The sequence below is a fragment of the Pollachius pollachius genome (assembly GCF_949987615.1).
Source record: "Pollachius pollachius genome assembly, chromosome: 3".
NCBI classification, from domain to species: domain Eukaryota; kingdom Metazoa; phylum Chordata; class Actinopteri; order Gadiformes; family Gadidae; genus Pollachius; species Pollachius pollachius.
The window spans coordinates 10,913,369-10,934,352 of NC_136936.1; the positions used below are offsets into that span (position 1 = coordinate 10,913,369).

General features: G+C 44.1%; 1 protein-coding gene across 1 annotated transcript in view; it reads right to left on the bottom strand.

The window, feature by feature from the left end:
• The window catches only part of gbe1b (glucan (1,4-alpha-), branching enzyme 1b), a 92,506-nt gene that overhangs the window by 66,377 nt on the left and 5,145 nt on the right, over positions 1 to 20,984 (bottom strand). Inside the window, exons 2-6 of the mRNA XM_079731324.1 lie at positions 16,969 to 17,138; positions 13,963 to 14,078; positions 9,787 to 9,912; positions 6,485 to 6,620; positions 3,060 to 3,150 (exon numbers count right to left, since the gene is read on the bottom strand). Of these exons, the coding sequence (XP_079587450.1) occupies positions 3,060 to 3,150; positions 6,485 to 6,620; positions 9,787 to 9,912; positions 13,963 to 14,078; positions 16,969 to 17,138 (639 nt within the window). The remainder of the gene's footprint in view (positions 1 to 3,059; positions 3,151 to 6,484; positions 6,621 to 9,786; positions 9,913 to 13,962; positions 14,079 to 16,968; positions 17,139 to 20,984) is intronic.

Consider the following 20,984-nt stretch of genomic DNA (forward strand, 5'->3'; position numbering starts at 1 on the left):
GTTGACCTCGAATCTTGGACGATTCAAATCTTCGATAGACATTTGGTCGACTTCGTCTTTAGTAGTTGTAGGTTTGCGACAGCAGGGCGTTGCATTAGGAGTATGGGGTTGCTAAATGAGTGGTACCGCAGCATTGCCGGGTTTCTAGAAGGAAAAATCTTTTTCTGGTGGGGGCTTGACTCATTCTTCTGTGTGCAATTGGCGGTGTTATGTTTTGCTTTCAGTAAATGTCCTTATCGTTTGTTTGAAAACCCCTTTCTGCAATGTGAGTGGCATGATCCAATCACTTTCTATTCGAAGTACAGCACATTCTAGACTGTTAGTCTAGAAGGATACACAATGTCAGGGAAAGTTTGGCAGCATTTCCAAACCATTACAGATGCTAAAGAAAGTCAAATGCAATCTCTGTCAACAGCAGCTGTCTGTGAGCAATGGCGACGATGCTTCTCTTCGTCGGTACTCGCTAGTGCATCTTCAATGCTAAATTGAATGGTTCTGCATTGTTCTTACACTGAAAGATATAATTTATGGAAGTAAATCTGTCTCATCGGATTTTGAAAATAAAAAGCCATTGAACTTTAAGCACTAAATATTTATGCTTTGAAATAACGCATCTGGATTTTTTGCCTCTGAATATAATGAATACAAGCCTCTGAATATAAGTCTTTTAAATATTTAAATTTTCAAAAAAATCTTTATCAATGTTAAAAAATTTAAAATAAAATATTGAAGGTTAAAAAATGTAACTTAAATATTTTCAACGGCCCCAAATTCAACATGCCAAAATCTTTTGCAAAATTCAATGTATAAAATTCAGTGTTAACATAAGGGGACCCAAGGAAGGCCAATCGATCCTAGATGTTAGATCGCGGTCAAGCAAAGAGAGCGGGAATAAGAGCGTCACTCGCTGGTTCTTTCTTTCTTGATACAAACGTTAATTCTAAACAGCGTTTAACACAGTAGCCTATATAGGAAATGCTCAAAGGTAAATCAACGTCATTAAACACTGACTAGCTTTTTATGGGGAGAGAAGCAACGGTGGTGGACCTTACTAAACGCCTTATCCATTGTAACGGTCAGTGAAATGCTAATCAAGTCAAATGTATTTATTAAGCACATTTAATAACAAGGTGGGTGGTTGGGGGATCTTATGTTTTAATTATGTGTTTGTTATAATGCACACCTTTTTTATTTTTTTTACTGCAGTAGGAAATAAACAATGAACTAATGCCTGTATGTGAAGTGTGCGATTGCTGTGACTTGGCTGGATCTGCATGCAGCGTAAGGGTAATTGTAGTGGGTTAATGAGCCCAATTTATTAGGGCACCAATTTGGGGCGATCTGCGGTCCCTTTGCCTATGTTTGGTGTGATGCTGGGGCGATCTGAAGCCCGCTGCCCACTGGGGAACGAGAGCGCAGAGCCGACAGTATTGCGCAACTTAAGCGGCAGCAGCCTGTGATTCCAGTGGAAGCACGGCGTGCCTCGGGAAGAGGCGCCCGACAGCAACCTACTTTTAATTTTTCATCCTCATATCTGTATCATGCTGCTTGGTACGGAATGCTGTTGGCTCTGCGCGCTCGTTGCGCTCTTGTTATGCCACCACAGAGGCATAACCGTTTTGCTCCAGGCACTTAACGTGCGCCCGTTGTCACAAATCGAATTCCCCCAATCCGAGTAATCGATGATGATACAAACGTAACGTTTTAAGCTTGTTGATGTTTCCGCACATGAATGACTTCATGCTTGTCTACGCTTCAAACTCGTGCATGTTGCAGAAAATGTGCAACCAGCGCCCACACTTTTCGGTGGGTCACAGATATCTGTGTAACACCCGCTCGCTCTCCTTGCTTGACCGCGATCTATGATCTAGCATCGATTGCCCTTCCGTCATTTAACCGTCATTTAACATCCAGGTCCCCCGATGTTAAATGACGAAGAAAATGTTTTTCAACGTTGATTATTTGATTTAGAATTTTTTAACATTGAAAATTAAAGATGAAAATGATTTGTTGAAAATTTAAAGAGTTAAATTCAGAGGCAAAAAATCCAGATATACGTTATTTCAATGCATAAATATTCAGTGCTTTAAATTCAATGGCTTTTTATTTTCAAAATCCGATGAAACAGATTTACTTCCATAATCATTCACCCTACGGTCAAATGTCAAGCGTCAATTATCATCTTTGATAAAATGTATGGTTATTTTTTGGTAAGGAGTTGGTAAAAAAGGCTTTTCAATCCGCCGGTCCCATCAGCCTGTATAACCTTCAAATACATTTTAAATCAAACGCTTCTACATTCTATTGATCGATGCAGGTTTTGTCATGATCGGATGTAAATACTGTGCGTAATCGGACGGTCACTGTTTGACTTCATAGATTTACTGTAGTAGTATGAGATTAATTATGCTATATAATTATATAGCATAATTAGATGAACTATGGTAAATACATAATTAAATTTGTCTATATTATAGTATATAAGGCTAATATTTGCCTATATTATAATTTTCTCAAGCATTTAAAAACACGCAAAAGTCACAGAATATGGCATAATTCAGCTACATATATTCCTAAAGACATATATACTGAATATATTTATTGTACAATTTATATATATTCCTACTTTGTTAGGCTCTTTAGCTTGAATTGGAGACTTTAAGAATTGGAGGCTGCTAATTTCTAAAAGACAACTGGACAAAGGGCCCAGTTGCTGAATCCAGAACTTTCTAAACCTTTCTGACCATCTGTGAATATTGCCTCTGAATGAACCGGCCTTTGACCATCCCACTGGACCCAAGGGAGGGCTTTCTCAGAGGACGGTGCGTTGTCTCGTCGTAAGACACGTCATTGTGCGTGAGATTCTGAACAAACACACCTCACTTGACAGCCTGCAATCGAATGCCATGATGGAATTGATACGGTTAATTCAATACAAATATATTGAACATCTTTAAACATGAGGATACGATGATCCAACAGGAGCCCATTGAATCCCAGACCGTTGTGACATGTGTATCATTTATAATTGTCCCAAGCGGGAATTGTCTGTCATTTACCTGGAAGCTGCGAAGAAGCTTGTAATCTGATATCCGAAGCTGGCGTAGTACGCATGTTCCATCACAGCCATCATCTGGATGCAGTTGTAACCTGAAATCATAAAAATAGCACCTTATTGATCTGCGGGCCAAGGACCTGTCCCGGCTCAATAGCACATTTAGCTTCTCGTGGTTTTCTGTTTCATTTTAATACCCTCGTAGGATTATCCAGCTACATTTGATCTTCCAGTTAATGTTCAGATATGTAATTTTTATTGTTAACAGAAAACAAACTATATCAAAGTTAAATTTGAATTCGACTGACATTTTCTAAAAGACATGAAGGGTTTAGCATTGCCCAAACATCTTGGATGGCTGTAATTGTAAGCAACCATTTCAAGCGTTCGGTGTAATTCAAAGACGGCCTGCATCTTTAAGCTTTTTTTCGAACCCACAAAGCGCCTTACATACACACCTCAACAAGGTCTCAAGGGTGCTATGGATCATGGTCCCCTCAACACTTCGATTACCTTTACTCTATAGCTCTGCGAACCTGAAAGGTCCTGTTTTCACCAGAAGGTTGGTTGCTTGTAATGACTAAGGTTGGTTAGTCATTACAAGCCCTTTCAAAATCGACCCTCTAGAGACATCACAACCGGAAGTGTCCATCCAGATGTATGATGGAAAGATCCACTTCCAGCCTACCAGTTGGTAGAGTCAACCGGGCAGGCTGGTAAAGCCTGATCTATCGATCTATCACACACCTGGGTGGACAGTTGTAATGGCTAACACTTTCTTTTGTGCTCTGTGGCTGTAAGGAGGAAAGAACTAGCGGCTCTTGGTCTGCTGTCGCTGCAGAGAGCTCCACAGGAGAGCGTCGTCATTCATGGACTGGTTTATTAAACCAGCACAACAATTTCCTCTGTGCTCTTCGCGTCATTTTATATGTTTTATAATTCCAATAGCCTTCAGACAAAGACCTTAGGCCAATGGGAAGCAGTGAAACACTTAAAAAAATAACTACAAACCGCTGAATCTATTGAAATGAATAAGCCTGGCCATCTTTGAGTGTTTTTCCAAACACAAAAAGTTTTAAATTCTTCAATACAAACAGCCAATTGATTTCAATCAATTGTAGCCTATAGCTAATGGAGTCTAACCTGTATCAACCTAAGCAGAGGAACATTATCAAAACCACCACGCAACGTCAATATTTCAGCTTGGCCCAGCAGACAAATCCCAGGCTTTTTTATCCAGAGAATGCAATGCGACAGATTACATGTCCTCAATGAAATAATGACTACAAAAAAGGTTGTTGTAGTTCTTAATAGGTAGAACTTCATAATTAAATGGATGGGTCGCCAACATGCAGCCCATCCTCTCATGTATTGGTATTCCTATTGAACGGTGCTTTGAGGAAGCCAGCTGTTGAATTCTCCCTTTTAATCAACCACACACCTGGTGGTAAAATAGAGGCCCTTTGAAGCAGTGTAACCCATTGCACATGTTTGGATTGCAGGAACAGGAAACATAATGTTGGACAACAGGTCAGTCAACCCGTCGGGGGTCACTCACCACCCCTTTCTCCAACACTCTTGGTCTCATGGTCACACCGGCAGCGATGCCCACTTCAACACAAAACAGAGCGAGAGGCGACTCACACACCCGACTCTCCCCAAGTGGTTGAGTGCCACACGGAGAGGGTTAGATGTTAGTCAGCCAGGTTCCCCTTGTGGAGGGAAGTGCTGGGTTTGGGCTGACGGCACAGCGTGAACCGACGGGTTAAGGACGCAGTGCTGAGGAGCAGGAGAGGAAACTCAACTACAACACACCAAATATTTTGTTGGGGTTTTTTGCTCCAACATCCATTTCAGTTTGTTTGTGAATTATTCATACCTTTGTGGGTTTTATTTGAGTCCTGGAGGTTTACTACTTTATCCACTTTGGTTTGGGGTATTTTTTTATTTTTTTATTTTTTTTTTAAGACATTGTGAGATAATATTTTTCCGAGCCGTGTTGCCCGCCTGTTTCTACCTTGTTCATGTCCATATTATGCAGCAAAGCATAGAGGAAATCTGTATTTCAACAGATTTTACAATACCAATACCATTGAATCACCATACATCAAACTCCCTCTAAAACAGACAAGCACTTGTGATGCCCTCCAGTTGGAGGATCTAACATTCAATGTTTACAACAATAGAATCCCCCAATGGGACTGACCCTCAAAAGCTAGGTTACCATTGCCGCCAATTAAATCCAGATTGATCAAATTGTACTCCTTATAAACCCTTCGTGGGACTATCCCATTCCAGTTCATTTTTTTATCATCATCCGTTTCGAATAAAAAAACCTTTTGATTGCTCCGTAGATTTCTACACTTTCCTTGGGTGGCGCCATTCAGTTTTTTATTCGGCAGATTGCTGCGGTCCAGGCTGATCATGAACTGAAAACTCCCTTCCCTGAGCAGTGATTGGTCCTGGCTTTTATTTTTTATTTTTGGGAGGATTCCAATTGGGGCAAACTGACCTGCAGAGAGCAAGGGAATGGGAACGTGGGAGATCAGTAGGGCCTCACGTGACTCGTATATCCTACCTTACATTGGAAATGATTCACATATTAACCAATCGATATTTAACAATATTTAAATGCAGCCTCTCAATCTCCTTCCCTTGTTTCTCTTCAAACTCCAGCAAGAACATAAGATCATGAAGATCATGCCAGGATCCTGCATTGTCAGGTAACTGCCGAATCCTTTCATGCCCGCTTCGCACCAACATAAAAAAGGCGGACCGTGATATACCTTCCCTCTCGTAACCTTGAAGGCGGTTTAATGTCGTCTTTCAACCATGCGGAGGGTTTATCTCTGAAACGCTGACTGCCTCCCATCCCTTTCCCTCGTCAGCATACGGTCCAGAGGAAAACATATAAACCCTCTCTCTCTCTCTCTCTCGATGGAAGTAAGGAAAAGAACAAAAGCGCAGATTTATAGGAACGTCCAAAAATAACCTGATGACTGCATCACACACAAGCCCAATTTCAACCACTGAGCTGCATAGACTGTAAACAATACCACCACCACCACCAACACCACACAGAGAACCAGTAGCGATTATAGTTGGGAGGCGGGGGATAATGATAGTCTTTTGCTGTCGGACTCCAGGCTGAAAGGTACCAGGTTCGATCCCCAATGTCTGCAGTCTTCCTGTAGGCATCCTTGATCAAGGATCTCTAAGCCCTATACCTGCTGACTAATGACATGTATCTGTATTCACTCTCAGTCGATAGGACAGAGGGGTGTGTGTGTGTGTGTGTATGTGTGTGTGTGTGTGTGTGTGTGTGTGTGTGTGTGTGTGTGTGTGTGTGTGTGTGTGTGTGTGTGTGTGTGCACGCGGCCCTACGTTCGTGCATGTGTTTGTGCGTGCGTGTGTGCGTGCGACCCTCACCCAGTTCCTTGATGCGTGGCAGCACATTTGCGGTGAAGTTGCTGTATGAGGCGACCTTCCCCTCAGGAGAGGCGATGCCCACATGGCACTCGTAGATCCGCAGGCTCCTGGGCTTGTCCGGCCGCTTGTGGATGGGCTAGCGGGGGGGCAGGTAGAGAAAGAAGAGAGACTTTGACAACAACACCTAACACGGGTAAACGTATTGTACATATGATGTTGTTAGAAAGCTCTAAAGGTTGAACCACTTCAGTTAGAACTCGATCATGTAAAGGCACTTAAAATGCACCTTTTTAAGTGCCCTTGAAATGCACTTTTTTTAAGTACACTTGAAACACACCTTTTTAAGTTGCTTTCGCAATGTTGCCATGGCAATGCCCCCATACAGCAGCGTGCCCATGTACACGCGTGTGTAAAACAGGAGTTGCTGGAGTTGGCACCTGCTTTGCTTTTATAGAGGAACGCTTTAATGGTACCTCAGGGACAGCAGCACACGCTCAGATGGATTAGTTCCTCATTACCTCGCTCCGTTTAGACCAATCAGAACGTCAGATTAAAAAAACTCTGTTTCACAAGAGCAATCTCATGTGGTCGGTTTGAAGTTTGTGATTTGTTACTCTTTAAGGATAGTATAAAATATTGCCTTTTTTTTCATTTAGGTTTATTGATTTTGATCAGTTCACAAAAAATATATATAATTCAGCATTTACATTTACATTTACATTTAGGGCATTTAGCAGACGCTTTTATCCAAAGCGACTTACAATAAGGGCATTTGTTACAATGAGTACATTTGTCATAAGAAGTGAAACAATATATCGCTGTCGGTACAGTAAAGATGTTCATAGAACCAAGTGCAAGTATTACAATCGCTAGGCTAACCCATTCCCTGTGTAAAGCAATGATAGCAGCTACTGTAGATGCTACACAATTAAGTACCTTGAATAAGTGCATCCAGTGGCCGTGCATATTAAAACAACAATAATACTAATACTATTTATCGATACTTTAAAATGTACATAACTTAGTTTTTAAACAACCTTCTCTATGCAGTATTCTTTTGCAATCCAAATCTCAAATGTCACTAATTAGTCTGCATTAATATCCCATTTAAGCAGGAAATGCATGAAATCCGATTTTATATATATCCTCTGAGGGGCAATCAATAACATACCATGATGGGTTCAATAAAGTGGAAGCATGAATGTAAATGAACGCGTAACACAACGCAACCATGCTCTTTTCAGCCGACAAACTTATGGAATCTTCTGGAGAAAAAGCAATAACATCGCCGCCGGGGGGGGGGGGGTTCTGGCGCTCATTAATGTGGTGGCGTGGAGCAGAGATAAGGGGAACGCAAGGCCGCTAGCCTGCACTGTGCCACGGCCGCGAGGCAGCGAGGCGGGGAAACACTTGTCTTTAAGTGGTCGGAACAGCGCGTCTATACGGTACGCTGTGTCTTACTTGCTAAACAACAGCGTCAAAATACACCCCATTAGCAGCCTTGAGAACGCATTCAGATACGCTCAGAGTGGATTTAAGTGTGTAGAGAAGGAGAAAAGCTGCGTCCCTGGCTAGAGGAAGGGGTGTTCTGGAGCTTGAATTAATTAAATGTTATTTATACACTGGAGAAACTGGCACAATGTCTTGCAAACACAAGGCCTTTTTTTTTCTTTTGTGTTAACAGTCAAACAATCAGCAATGACTGGAAAGTTAAAGAAAGTTATCCAAGTTGGTTTAATTAAGCCCATTTGAGCAGCAACACTATCTTCGCCATACAAGATCACTGCATGTAGCATTAAACGAGGCTTGCTGGAAACTAAAGGCGAGGACAGTGTTTAGAAAGCCTGACACGGGCAGCTAGGCCTGTGACAACATTCAGTCGGCCAATCACCAAACCCCAGCGAGGGTAAGATGACGCCAACACATGCAATGTCATTATCAACATTTCTAAACTAGCTTAATTATAAATTAATATTCATACTGCTTTGGATTAAGTCTGATTAGAATGTGAAATGACGAACGCTTAATTAATATTATTAATATAACGAAGATAGTAGTGGTAATGTTTGCACTTGTTTATGACTTTTGAGATAGCCACTTCCACATTTGTTATCGGGTTTACTGGATCAGACTCGCTGAGGCTCCTCCAATCAGCTGCACAGTAAGGTGGACTGATGACACCTCTCACCAGACACAGCCGACTGCAGACTTTCCGGACCAAATGAGCGAGTCGGAAATATGCACTGCCGTGGCTGTGCGAGGCTTACGTTTGCGTAGTTGACGAACAAAGAAGTGAAACGGCTGTTAAACGCAGGCACTAAACTAAAGAGATGGGCTAGGAGGAAAGTTTGCAGGTTGTGTGACTTCATGGCCAAAACGCCCCGATCAATCAGCACATTTACCATCCGAGACGAAGGAGAGGATAAACAACCAGAAGGATCCATTGAGTATTCAAACCCTTAACAACTGTAGGGCTGTTTCAGGGGAGCTGCAGGTAATTGTTTAACCTGGGTGTTACAGGGTAGTTCTACTTCTAAGGGAAAAAGGGGTAGCTCCGTTGAGGAGTGAGCCTGACTGCGTGCGAAAGAAAAAAGAAACACAGAAGAACATGAGTGATGGCCCTTGTCAGAATATTCAATAAGAACTCTTGGTTGCTTTTTCAAGTCTGTTCCTGCCAGAGTTGGACCTATAGAACGACAACTTTGATTTTCTTCTTGTGTCTACAAGCTCTTTCTGAGTGATTGTATAGACGGGGAAGTGGGGGGAGGTAGAGGTGGAGCTGGGGGGGTGAGGTGGGGAAAGGCAGGGGGAGGGCAGCTTGTTATAAAGCTGCTTGTTGAGTCTAGGTCAGACGCAGAGGCGGGGAAGCAAGCAGCAAGCGTTTTAGCTGTGATGCGAAAGACCACCACGTGATGTTTCTCCCATTGCAAAAACTACAACAGGGCAAGATATCTGGCGGCTAGGTTGTCCAAAATGGTTCAGGGTCCAGCCCTGTGTTTGCAGTCCAACGTGTAGGCATCGGTAAGCCAAGCTGCACTCTGACCCAGGGATACTCAGCTGGTAGGCATTGGAGTGGGTCGCAGAGCACATGCCAAATGGCTTATTATTTCAATGAGTTTAGCCCCAAGTGTTGCAGCTTTTTTTTTTTCTCTCAGTGTTCAAACGATTCTTAAAGGAATTGTTGGTGACTGAATATTGTTAAATATTATTTTTTTGAATCAATTTTGTTATGAAATAAAAACACAAAAAGATACAAGTAAATAAAACAGAAATCCAAAGTAAATAGTCCCAGGAGGTCTTACTGTGTAGGGCTGTGGGGGGTCCCAGTGCACCCAGTCATAGACAGGAGCATTCTCCTGCTGCGTCACGTATTTAGCCCAGGGAGAGATGCGATAGAGACGCTCTCCATTCTCGGTGTGGACCACCACCTAGAGGGAGGAAGAGGAGGGGGGTAGAGTATAGGAGATCTTCATTATAAAAACTTCATTATATACCCAGTAATTCAAAAACAAACACATCATTTAAAAAAAATCTGCAAACATTTGAAGATAGAAATCATCAGAGAATAGACAGAACAACACATGAGAAGTGACAAACACATCTGGAGCGTGTGTTCCAACCCGCTCAGGTTACACATTAAGAGCGTGGACAGCTTCTTGGATAAAAGGAGTCAGGGTGTCTGAGTGACTGACAGAACCTACCATCATATATGTACTATGAAGGTATATATGTTGCCACCATGGGGGGGTAGTTGCCAGAAGAAAAATTTATTTGACGGTTTCAGAAATCGACAAATAAGTTTCTCAACGTTTCTGAACCAAAAATATTTTTTTTATCACCATGTTTCAACAATTTAATTTTCTGACATGCATGCATTTTACCTGTACCTTATACACATGTTATATGAACATAATATTCTTAACAACCCCTTATAATGATAAATTGCAGCAGGAACAGGACGCTGTGATAAGGTACATTCATGCTAAGAATGACAGCAAAGTTCATGTTGGTTACCAGTTCAGGAGTTCAATGTTAAGGGTCAATAACACAAACCCAGATGACTACAATCATTGACTTATTTAAATATAGATGATTTTAGCCAGCTTTTAATCCATCCGCAGCACACCCATTGAAGCGGAGGAGGAGGAGAATAATGAGTTTGTGTTGAGTTACAGGAAAGCAGATCTCAGACAAAGACACAGCTGGGGTGGTGGAGTTCATCAGACATTGCTCATTTCATCACAATGCGTTCTTTGTTGCTTCAGAACTGCACTAAAAGCATAAAAAAAAGGGAAAAAAAAGACTGGCACTCCCCTAGACATAAATTCATCTGCACAAATTGGAGCTTTACGCCCCAACTTAACATACCATAGTTAATATTTAAATGTAAACCTTACATCAAACGAAAAAACAATGTCTATGCTTAGACAGAAATCCATCACGTATGTTAACACATAATTTGCTGCTTAAATGTATCCCTCTTTAAACAAGGCAAGTAACCTAAACACTGCGTAGGTTTAACCATCTGATTATCAACACTGCTGTTCTGCATGATTAGATGCCTAGAGCGTGGGCGTGTGCGAGTGCGCATCACAGCATCTCTGCATCTCCTTCCAGCCCAGACATTACACATACCTAATCAGCACTTGCCTAGAGGAGCGGGACTCTGTCTCCATGTTAATGCGACCAAGCGAGGATGCCCCCTATAGCTGAAGTCTCAGCTGTTGCCTCAGCACATGTGCATTTAAATTGCTTGCATTGCAGAACTGATTTTTTTTTCTTTTCACTCCTTGGCTGTTTTAGAAACGACGTGTTGCAGATGTTTTTGCAACCTAATTTCTATCAATTTCCGCAAAGACAAACAAAACAAACAGCACCCACAGGATTTCCAAAGATATCAAAGTTATCCAATACAAATAACTGTGCTGTAAGCGACCACAAGCTCCTTACAGAAGGACATGTAATGTATTGCCACCCTGACTTGGAGCTATAGCCTTCTCCTCGTTGACACTATCAACCAACGAAAAACACTACTCTCACAACGAAACCCCCCCCACAGCCAGGCCTTAGGTGGGTGCAGTCGGCTCTGAAAAGTTGGTGCTGAGGACCACAATCATCCATTCATCACGGAGGAGAGGAAGCCCTACAGGCGCGCATCGGCAGATCTGACTGACGGCCGGCTTTGTTCTCGGTAATGTCGCCTTGACCGACACATTCGTTGGACTTTTCATCGTTTTCATGGGCACAATTTTCCCCCAATGGCTTCAATAAAAATCCGATTTGTGGTGCAGACAGGAGCAAGAGACTCGCGGCAAGAGGGCGATTTTTCAAAAGAAAATCCAAGCCTTCATCAGTGCCTCTCGTTTATAACGTCTTTCAGTTCAGAGTCTTAAAGGCGGGGGGTAGGGGGTTGGGGGTGGGGGGGTCGGATAAGTGGACTCTGGGACTCCAACTGACAACCGGCGCTTTGTCCGTGTCCTGCCTCTGCCCCGGTGCAGGGGTGGGGGTGGGAGAAAGGCTGGGGGACAGCGGGGGGGCCGCGAGGAGCCCTCCCGCCGAGCATCGACCCAGCGACGGCACCGGTCGGCGCCCCGGTGGAGCGATAGGCGTCGGGCCTCGGCTAATTCCCTCCAGTGTTGTCCTGTAATGGCTGCTCCAATGCCGCCAGCTCACTGTGCGCTGTTGGACCGAACCGCGGGCCTTTTTTCATTAGGACCCGGCCGTCTGTTGGGCGCGGGGAGGGGGCTGGAGATGCTCGGTTTCCGCGCGCTCCCCACCCCACACACACACACACACACACACACACACACACACACACACACACCCCACACATCACCATGACAAGCTCCAGGCTATCCGGGATTAGGGAAATAAAGCTGGATGACAAATGAACTGGCATAGAGACGCACAGAGCAGTGGCCCGCTATGAATGTGCGAGCATTAGGCTCACTGAAGAGGAAATAAAATGGCCGAAAAGAAAAAGAATGCCAGACAAAATGTTCTGGGTTCGGCTTTCGGTGTCTGCGGTCTACCTGTAGGGTGAGCGGGCCTATCAGCCCTGACAGGCTGCTGGTAGACACCGTTAATCACTTTGGATCAAAGCGCCTGATAAATGACGGTGGAAAAGGAAGGAATTATAAGTGTGAATCGAAAGTGCAATACCAAAAAATAAAATTGGGGTTTTACTTTGAAAAATGATTGTTTTGACCGTTGGAAAGCAGAGTGTTTCCCTCTGCCCTGAAAACAACACAACTTCATCCATGGGCAGTGGGGGAGGGACAGAGTCCCGACAATAGGCTTGTTTACTGGGACACACGGTCGGCGCTGTGCTCCAGGTTCGGAGAGGGGGCGTGAGAGTGAGTCTCCACCAGGGGGGTCTCTCTCTCTCTCTCTCTCTCTCTCTCTCTCTCTCTCTCTCTCTCTCTCTCTCTCTCTCTCTCTCTCTCTCTCTCTCTCTCTCTCTCTCTCTCTCTCTCTCTCTCTCTCTCTCTCTCTCTCTCTCTCTCTCTCTCTCTCTCTCTCTCTCATGGAAGTCATTGTGAAGCCAGACACGCGGGCAGGCAGGCAGGCGTCAGGGCGTCAGGGGCCAACGAGGGCCGGCCAGGTGCCAGGGATCCCATCTGTTTCTTATCGTCCTCTGACTGACCTCTGCTGACAATGGGAGCCAGCCAGGCAGGCCAAGGCCAGAGGGGTGAGTGCCAGAGTCCACTACCAGGGGTCCCGAAGAGACGACCGTCGCCACCGCCATGCATTCTGCCGCTTGCTGATCACCGCCTCCTCCTCCCCCTCTCCTCTCTGTCACCTCCTCTCTCATGTTCTTACAACTCATCTCCCCTCCTCTCTCCAGATCCTCCTCCTCCTCCTCCCTCTTGCTCCTCCTCTCTCTTCCTTTCGCCTCCTCCCTCCGCCTTGGTTGACGCCAACATAGTGGACTTGACATCATGGAAGGATGCCTGCCTTTCTAGTTTAACCCTGCTGAATTGTTAACCCCAAAAAAGGGAACGAAAAGGAGGTTCAAATCGACCTTTTAGGCCCAACTGCCGCTTTTGTTTCTTTGTCGTGTTATTTTCCAAAGGAGCTGGCTGCCGTTAAGGCAGTTTGCGGGGGGGGGGGGGGGCTGACCTGTGCATCTGGCACGCGGGAGGTGTTATCCCCTCAGCGCGCCACCAGATTTCTCACAGATCACGACAATAACAACGACAACAACGTGAGCTAGCGCAGAGGCTAATCCCTGCCCGATCGGGTTATCGCAACAGACTGTCACTCGCTGTGAGTGTGAATCAACTGTGTTACTTCTCAAGTTTAATGATTTGAATTTATTATATCGATAAAATACCTTAACGAATGAACCCCAAATTGAATACATTTGATTATGCTGAGCCCATACGTGGTGAGCTTTTGAGTAAACATGAATTCAAAGAGTCAAAACACTTTTAACAAAGGGTGAAGGAAGAGGATGCGGAGCCCCCTGGTCGTACCTTGAGCTTGGAGCCGTGCTCTACCCCCGGGGTCCCGTCCGCCTTGGCCGGGATGACCAGCTCCCACTTCCCGAATGGCTGCTTGGTGTAGCGGTGGGAGAATTTGTCCCATCCGTCTTGAGCACAGAGAACAACAACGTTTTACATTTCACATCATGTTTACTGGGCCCTTGATTTAATGTTATAGCGATAAAGTCACCTGAACACGTTGATACTTTGCATTTCTATATCATATCCAACAGAATTTGTTTCATATCCAACAGAATTTCATTTCTTTGTTTGTTTAATTATGTACAGTGTATTTTATTTACTTCGATATATTAATTTATACGCACAATTAAAAAACACGTACACATAACCATCACTATGATTTTATATGCAGTGTTATATGCTATGCACACACCCAGCATTAATACACACATGCACATACACACACACACACACACACACACACACACACACACACACACACACACACACACAAACACATACGTATCAACAGCAATCCCAATCTTTGGCATCTGAATGGAACATGTTGTGTTTATTGTGCAGTAATACGTGTCTGTTTTGTATTCATGAAAAACAACTATTGAGGTGTGCAAATCAATCACTTCAGTCACTCTAGAAGTGACCACACACACACACACACACACACACACACACACACACACACACACACACACACACACACACACACACACACACACACACACCAAAGGTACAAAAACAGCAGCAGTATGTTGGGTTTGCGTCTCCATCGTATTCATAGCCAGGGCTGCTGAGGCTTGTTCCACGTTTGCAATGAAATTTAAATCAAATAATAAGCCGGAGTCGTGTCAAAACCTAATCTATTACAGAATGGAAACGTTAGAACAGCCATACGTTCTGGAAGATAATTAAAACAGGAAAGGAAAGCTTTTTGAATGGCCGGGAAAACCCAAAGGCGAAACCAAACATTCACAAAAAATACAGAGAACAGTCGGAGTTGAATACGGTGGAAAAAGGTTGACAAAAGTTTGTTTGACCTCAGGTTGCGGACTTAGCCAGCCGAAATATACAGGATCCTGCTATACACTATCACGCTAGCCATAAGGGATTTCAAATACAATCAATACATACGCCATAACAGTGTCCTGATAGCTTCTGCTAAGTTTAGGTTTGCTAGCAGACTGATATTTGAAACCCAATACTTGGATTCTCTATTAAAAGATACATACTTTCCTTAACACTGACCGTGATCACAAAACTGAGCGGGTGTCTGCATTTCAAGATTGTGAAAGTCCACTTACTGAGGCAATTGAGACAAATGGTGCTGCTCGTTTTTTGTGTCTTGAGAGGTTACGACAGGTTAGATTTCTTCCTTCATATTCTGATGAATCATACAGAATGGCTCCCAAACATACTGATGGGTGTAGAATATATACACCAAAGTTAATTTTCCAGGCCATAAAATATTAGTGGTAAAAGATTGATTCTGGTTGTTTATTGTAACAACGGGCTACATCATCGTTGCTACGGTACACAAGATAAAGTCCAAATGAGTAATGATGAGGAGAAATGGCTTGGAAAAGACCCCAACATAAAGCCGATTTTTATTATTATGAAGATGCGTTTAAACGAAACGCCCCTCAATTTTGATTTCATAAATCTGATAGTGATGCCACATAAAACGGCTTGTTCAAAAGCTAAATCAATTCCCTAGTAACATTAATAGTTTCATTATATTCATTAATTTTGCTTTATTGAGGAAACATTTGTAGCACTTCTTTTGAAGCACTTTTGTTGAGGGAAAGGTCAGGACAAATGAAAGAATACAAATTTTCTTAATAACATTAAAGAAGGGAATGAGAGATTGGCTTTCGGCCATCCTACCCAAACAAACAATGAGTAGTTACTGCTCAAAGCATGGCTTGTTTTGCTCTCATACCAATCGAATTGATTACAATTAAGTTCACTTTCAATGTGTATACTATCTACACACGTAAAAAAGTCCAAAGACCATTATCCTAAGATTACCTTCAAAGTTTTGGAGCTGAGGGTGGGGAATGATTTCAGCGCGAGGCAAAAGGTTGCACGGCGAACGACTCCGCTGAGTGTGATGAAATAAGCTGCTGAAATGTTAACGGCACGCTCCGCACTCAAAGGAAACGCCATCGGCATGCTGCCTTGGCTCGCGTAATCAATATTTACCACACCACAGACTCCCAGGTCGTCTTAAACCCCCGCCAACCCCGTACCAGTGCTTCCTGCTGGATCCAGCACTACCCTGGATCCTTCGGTGCTTAAACAAGCGGATGTGGGGTAAATCTCAGTTAATGTAGCGTTAAGATGTTGCAACTGACTTTTTTTTATTTTCCCTTTGGTTTCACCGCAGACGGTAATTTAAGACTCGTACAAGGGATAGCTCTTTTTGGATCCGTTTTTTTGGTATGTTCTTTTGTAGGGACGATTTTATTATTCAAGGACTACTAAGGCATGTCAATTTCTATTCTTACACACACACACACACACACACACACACACACACACACACACACACACACACACACACACACACACACACACACACACACACACACACACACACACACACACACACACACTAATTTGCCCAAAATACGATCACATTAAGGTGATTTGGAAATGCAGAGGGCCTTAAATAATCATTAATAGTGCACCATTAACATTAGCTCTGGTGTGTATTCACACAATTTAAATCGTAGTGAGATTATAAATGTCCAAGTATCCTACGGATAAATAGATAGATGGATACAATAGACAGGTAAAGCCTTGTTCTACTAATGTGTTCATAGGACCCATTTTAAGTCTGTTGATCTGACAAATTTACCCTCAGGGTTGAATGGCGCACCCATCTCTTCATCTATAATAATCACCTTCATACAAAATACACACTGCCTAAGTTTTCATTTAGTACCGGCCTGTGTGTGTGTGTGTGTGTGTGTGTGTGTGTGTGTGTGTGTGCATGCTGGGTGAAGGACCACTCACTGAAGTCTCCGGCCAGGAAGAGGGCCTCGGCGGCCGGGGCCCACTCAAAGAACACCAGGCTGTTGTCCTGACGACGCTGCACTCCGAAGGTCTCGTAGGCCCGGGTGAACTGGTCGATCCCACCCTCCCTTTCCTCCAGGGCAGCCAGCTGCTTCCCCAGCAGGCCGTACCTATAATGGGGAGATTTCACAATAACAGCATTATAAATTGTCCGCACCTAAACAGAGATATCACAATAAGAGCGTTATGGCCAGACCATACCTTAGTATACAGAGATTTCATAATAATAGTGTTATCAATAGGCCATACCTATTCAATGAGGTTGAACAATACAATAAAAGCGTCAATACCCACAGAGATTTCACATAAGGAGCCCTGTGGTCAGACTATACGCGCACACACATTTCATAATACCAGTGTTCTGATTTCAGAAAGTGCTCTGGCTGGATCAGATAACGCATGAAGCGGCCATAGGTGAAGGTGAGGTGTTACTGTTCAATAAATATTAATATTTATCCCAAAAATAAGTAGACGTTTATTTATTAAACATGAAGAACTACCCAAGTTTTAAGTTGCAGTACTGAATTGAAACTTCCAAAAACTTCTAAAATAATCTTTACTCTGGATGACTACCTTCAAACATTCAACAATTTATGGCATTTAAACACCGGAAAGAAGTTTTTATCATGATGCAACCTGTGCAATAGGTAACCCATACAGCCCAGATTTCAGGCCTTTATCTTCTCCAGCTCTCCTAGATGCAAATGAGCAGTGCCTGAGAGAAGAGCTGAGAGCAGAACATCTGACTATAAGTACACCCCTAAAAAGACAAACCTGTGTGTGTGTGTGTGTGTGTGTGTGTGTGTGTGTGTGTGTGTGTGTGTGTGTGTGTGTGTGTGTGTCTGTGTGTCTGTGTGTGTGTGTGCATCTCTGTCTGTCTGTAACTGCAACTAAGTAAAGGGTAGGCCCGCCACTTCTGCAGTCTATCTCACTTAAGTTGCTGTGGGGTTGCCGGGCTGGTCTGTAGGCGAGATTCCCCCAGGATCACTGAGTCTCTTCCAGCCAGCTGAGTTCAGTGGACTCCCCCTGTCTCCCCCCCCTGCTGGAGCTCTGGAGCCAGGCTCAGGCTGGCCTGTGAATGCCCCGGGGCTATCCCTGATGAGGCTATCGATGACGGCCTGAAAACAGTAACAGCCATGGCTCTCTGCAGCTGCTCCCCATGCCGAGGAAAGCGAGGATCGGCTTGGACCTGCCAAGCGGCAAAAGTTTTAAACTGAAGCTGGCGCTGCTGGGCGCGCCCTGGGAGTGTCTTTTGTCACCGTCTTGGAGACGGTTCTGAAAGGAGAGGGGGACGGGGAAAGGGGGGGGGGGGGGGGAGTGTCAGCTCAGACCCGCTGGCTGAATCTCCATCTGTAATATCTTTTCATGGAAGTGGTGGTGCCATCAGAAATTGAATCGTGGGTTTGGGGTGGTAGGGATGGTGGGAGTTACGGGGGGGGGGGGGGGGGGGGTGTTGTTATGTGGCTGGTGCTGGGAACAGGGATGTGGGGGGGGCTGTAGGGAGGGTGTTGTTATTTTTCTGCATAACTCTGGACTCTTGATTATAGCGGAGAGGTGGGCTCACATCATCCATCATAATCACACACTCACGGTGTGTTTGAACCCTGTATTGATCTCAGAGACGCCTCAACCAATGCCAAATCCAGAGCTATGTGCCAAAAATGAATCGAGGACTACTAATTTACCGGTTTACTATGTAGCGCTCTGTACTGTCGGCGCACGCGGCCTCTTTCTGGTCCTCAGTACACATCGACTCCTTTACACCATCGATGGTGTCTCACCCCCTCCCCGCCCTCCTTGCTCAACAAACACACGGCATAGAGAAAGTACTAGTGTACTACTACTACACTAGTAGTAGTACTAGTAGTAGTACACTAGTGGTTTGTACAACTAATCCACCAGTATCCACACCTATCTCCACTACCACCCTCACTTCGACACCCAAACTACAGCATAAACCGTGTCTAACGCGGAGGTGTCTGGAAAGACATTATTTTAATAATTAGAGAGGGACTCGCATTTCGATACCCAGGGAAGAGAACACATCTCCTGCTCATTGTAAAGACTCATTATTGTGCCGATATGAAAAGGTTCAACGTGGGCGTATACGTGGTATAATTATGATGTTGTTAATATGGGCTGATAACAGGCATAGGGGAGTGAGGGAATAATTGCAAGACGCAAGATTCTTTTCGATAGAGCACGTAACTCAATTTTCCTGAGCCCTGGAGAAATGGTGCGTAAGGTACACCCGCGACTCCCACCGTGGCCCAACGTATAGGCTAGAATATAGTACATTTCTGTCCAGGCCCTCTCCCCCTCAGCAGCTATAGGTTATAGGGAGAGAAAAGAGTGACAAAAATCACTCCCCCCTCCTCCCTCCCGGTCCCCCAAAGTCGGGCCTCGAGAAACAACCCTTCATCTTCACCGCTATCGATCCGAACAGTAACGTGTCGCATTGGAGACATTATTCTTTTTTGTTTGCCGACATTCGGCAAAAATTGATTAGAAGAAAAGTCCAGCCCATGGCCAGAGATGTTTACGGTGTGACGGTGACAAACAGCGGTGACCTCCTCCATTACACGCAGCCGCCTGAAACTTGGAACACACCATCATTAAATAGGAGGGGCAGATTGTTTCATTAAAGCACGTTCGTCCACCCTGACTGTAGCTCCTGGTCTTCAGCTAGATTACTCCGGACTCTCCTGCGGTGAAATGATGTTTGTCTCTCGGTCAATTAGAGATCGTGTCAAGAAAAGCACGGCCCGACGGTCCACTGGTCCTTTACTGCGTGAAGTTCGTGGCATGTTTGATAAGGCAATCAACCCATGTCATATTTCCTTTAGACAATAATCTTTATCTTGTGTTTTCTCATCTTGTTGTACATCGATATGTCAGACACTTTGATGTCAATAGAGATCCCCCTTTGAGTGTGGTTTGGCAGAGGAACAGAGTTGAGCAGCTTGTCAGGCAGTACCTGTGGTAAAGTCTGAAGAAGACTTTAAACTGCTGAGTCTGGCTGTCCACCCTAAAACTTCCCAGACCAGTCAGTCTGACATCAGACACCTGTGTCTTCAGTGTCTTTTCTGGGCATAAAGGTCCTTATTGTTGTGTTTTTAATGACTGACAACAACAGCTGTGGCACTTTTTACTTCTCTCCGTGCGACAAGAGAGAGAGGTGCCCGCGACAGCTTTAGATTGACTTGTTTAAAAAAAACAAAGGCTCTCTCTCAAACACACACACACACACACACACAGCGGTCGAACAGCGGCCTCAGGGGTTTCGGGAGCTAAGGCAGCAAGGTGACTTTCAAATAATGTTATTAACGTCTCTTTAACAGAGCTAAATTAATGAGGCTAAATAGGTAGCTGGATGTTTCACCTAAGGATGATTGATGAGGGCTGAGGATTCTTACCAGACTAAAATCCTCAGTGACCCTCAGGCTGTGGGGGGGTAGAAAGGCTAACTTTGCCAGCTATCTCCAACAGGCTACATAGCGTTGAGCACAGTCATAATATTAGGAGAGGGTAATGCTAATATTATCATAAAGCACACCTCGCCATCATTTATTGCACTCGCTTAGGTATTTGGCTGGCAGTAAAGGGAGTTCCCAATCACCTGTTTGTTCTCATCGTTGTCAATGAAATGCAGCCTTCCTTTCATCGTTCCTTTTGCTAGGCCGTGCCGGGCAGTGCCAATATGACTTATTGGTGCTACAGCCAAAATGTCCCTGGTAGGTACAGATTACGTACTCTACAATGAAGAAACAAAACATGAAATTATTCTAAGTCATCCCACTGCCACTAAACACAATAAAGAACAACTGTAATAAAGGATGGCTATAAATTCACTTACAAACTGCTCCCAAAGCCCTAATGCTCAACGCTTTTATTAAACTGAGGAATGAAACGTTGTAGTTAAACAATATCCAAAATAACCAGGCTGTTGTATTTTT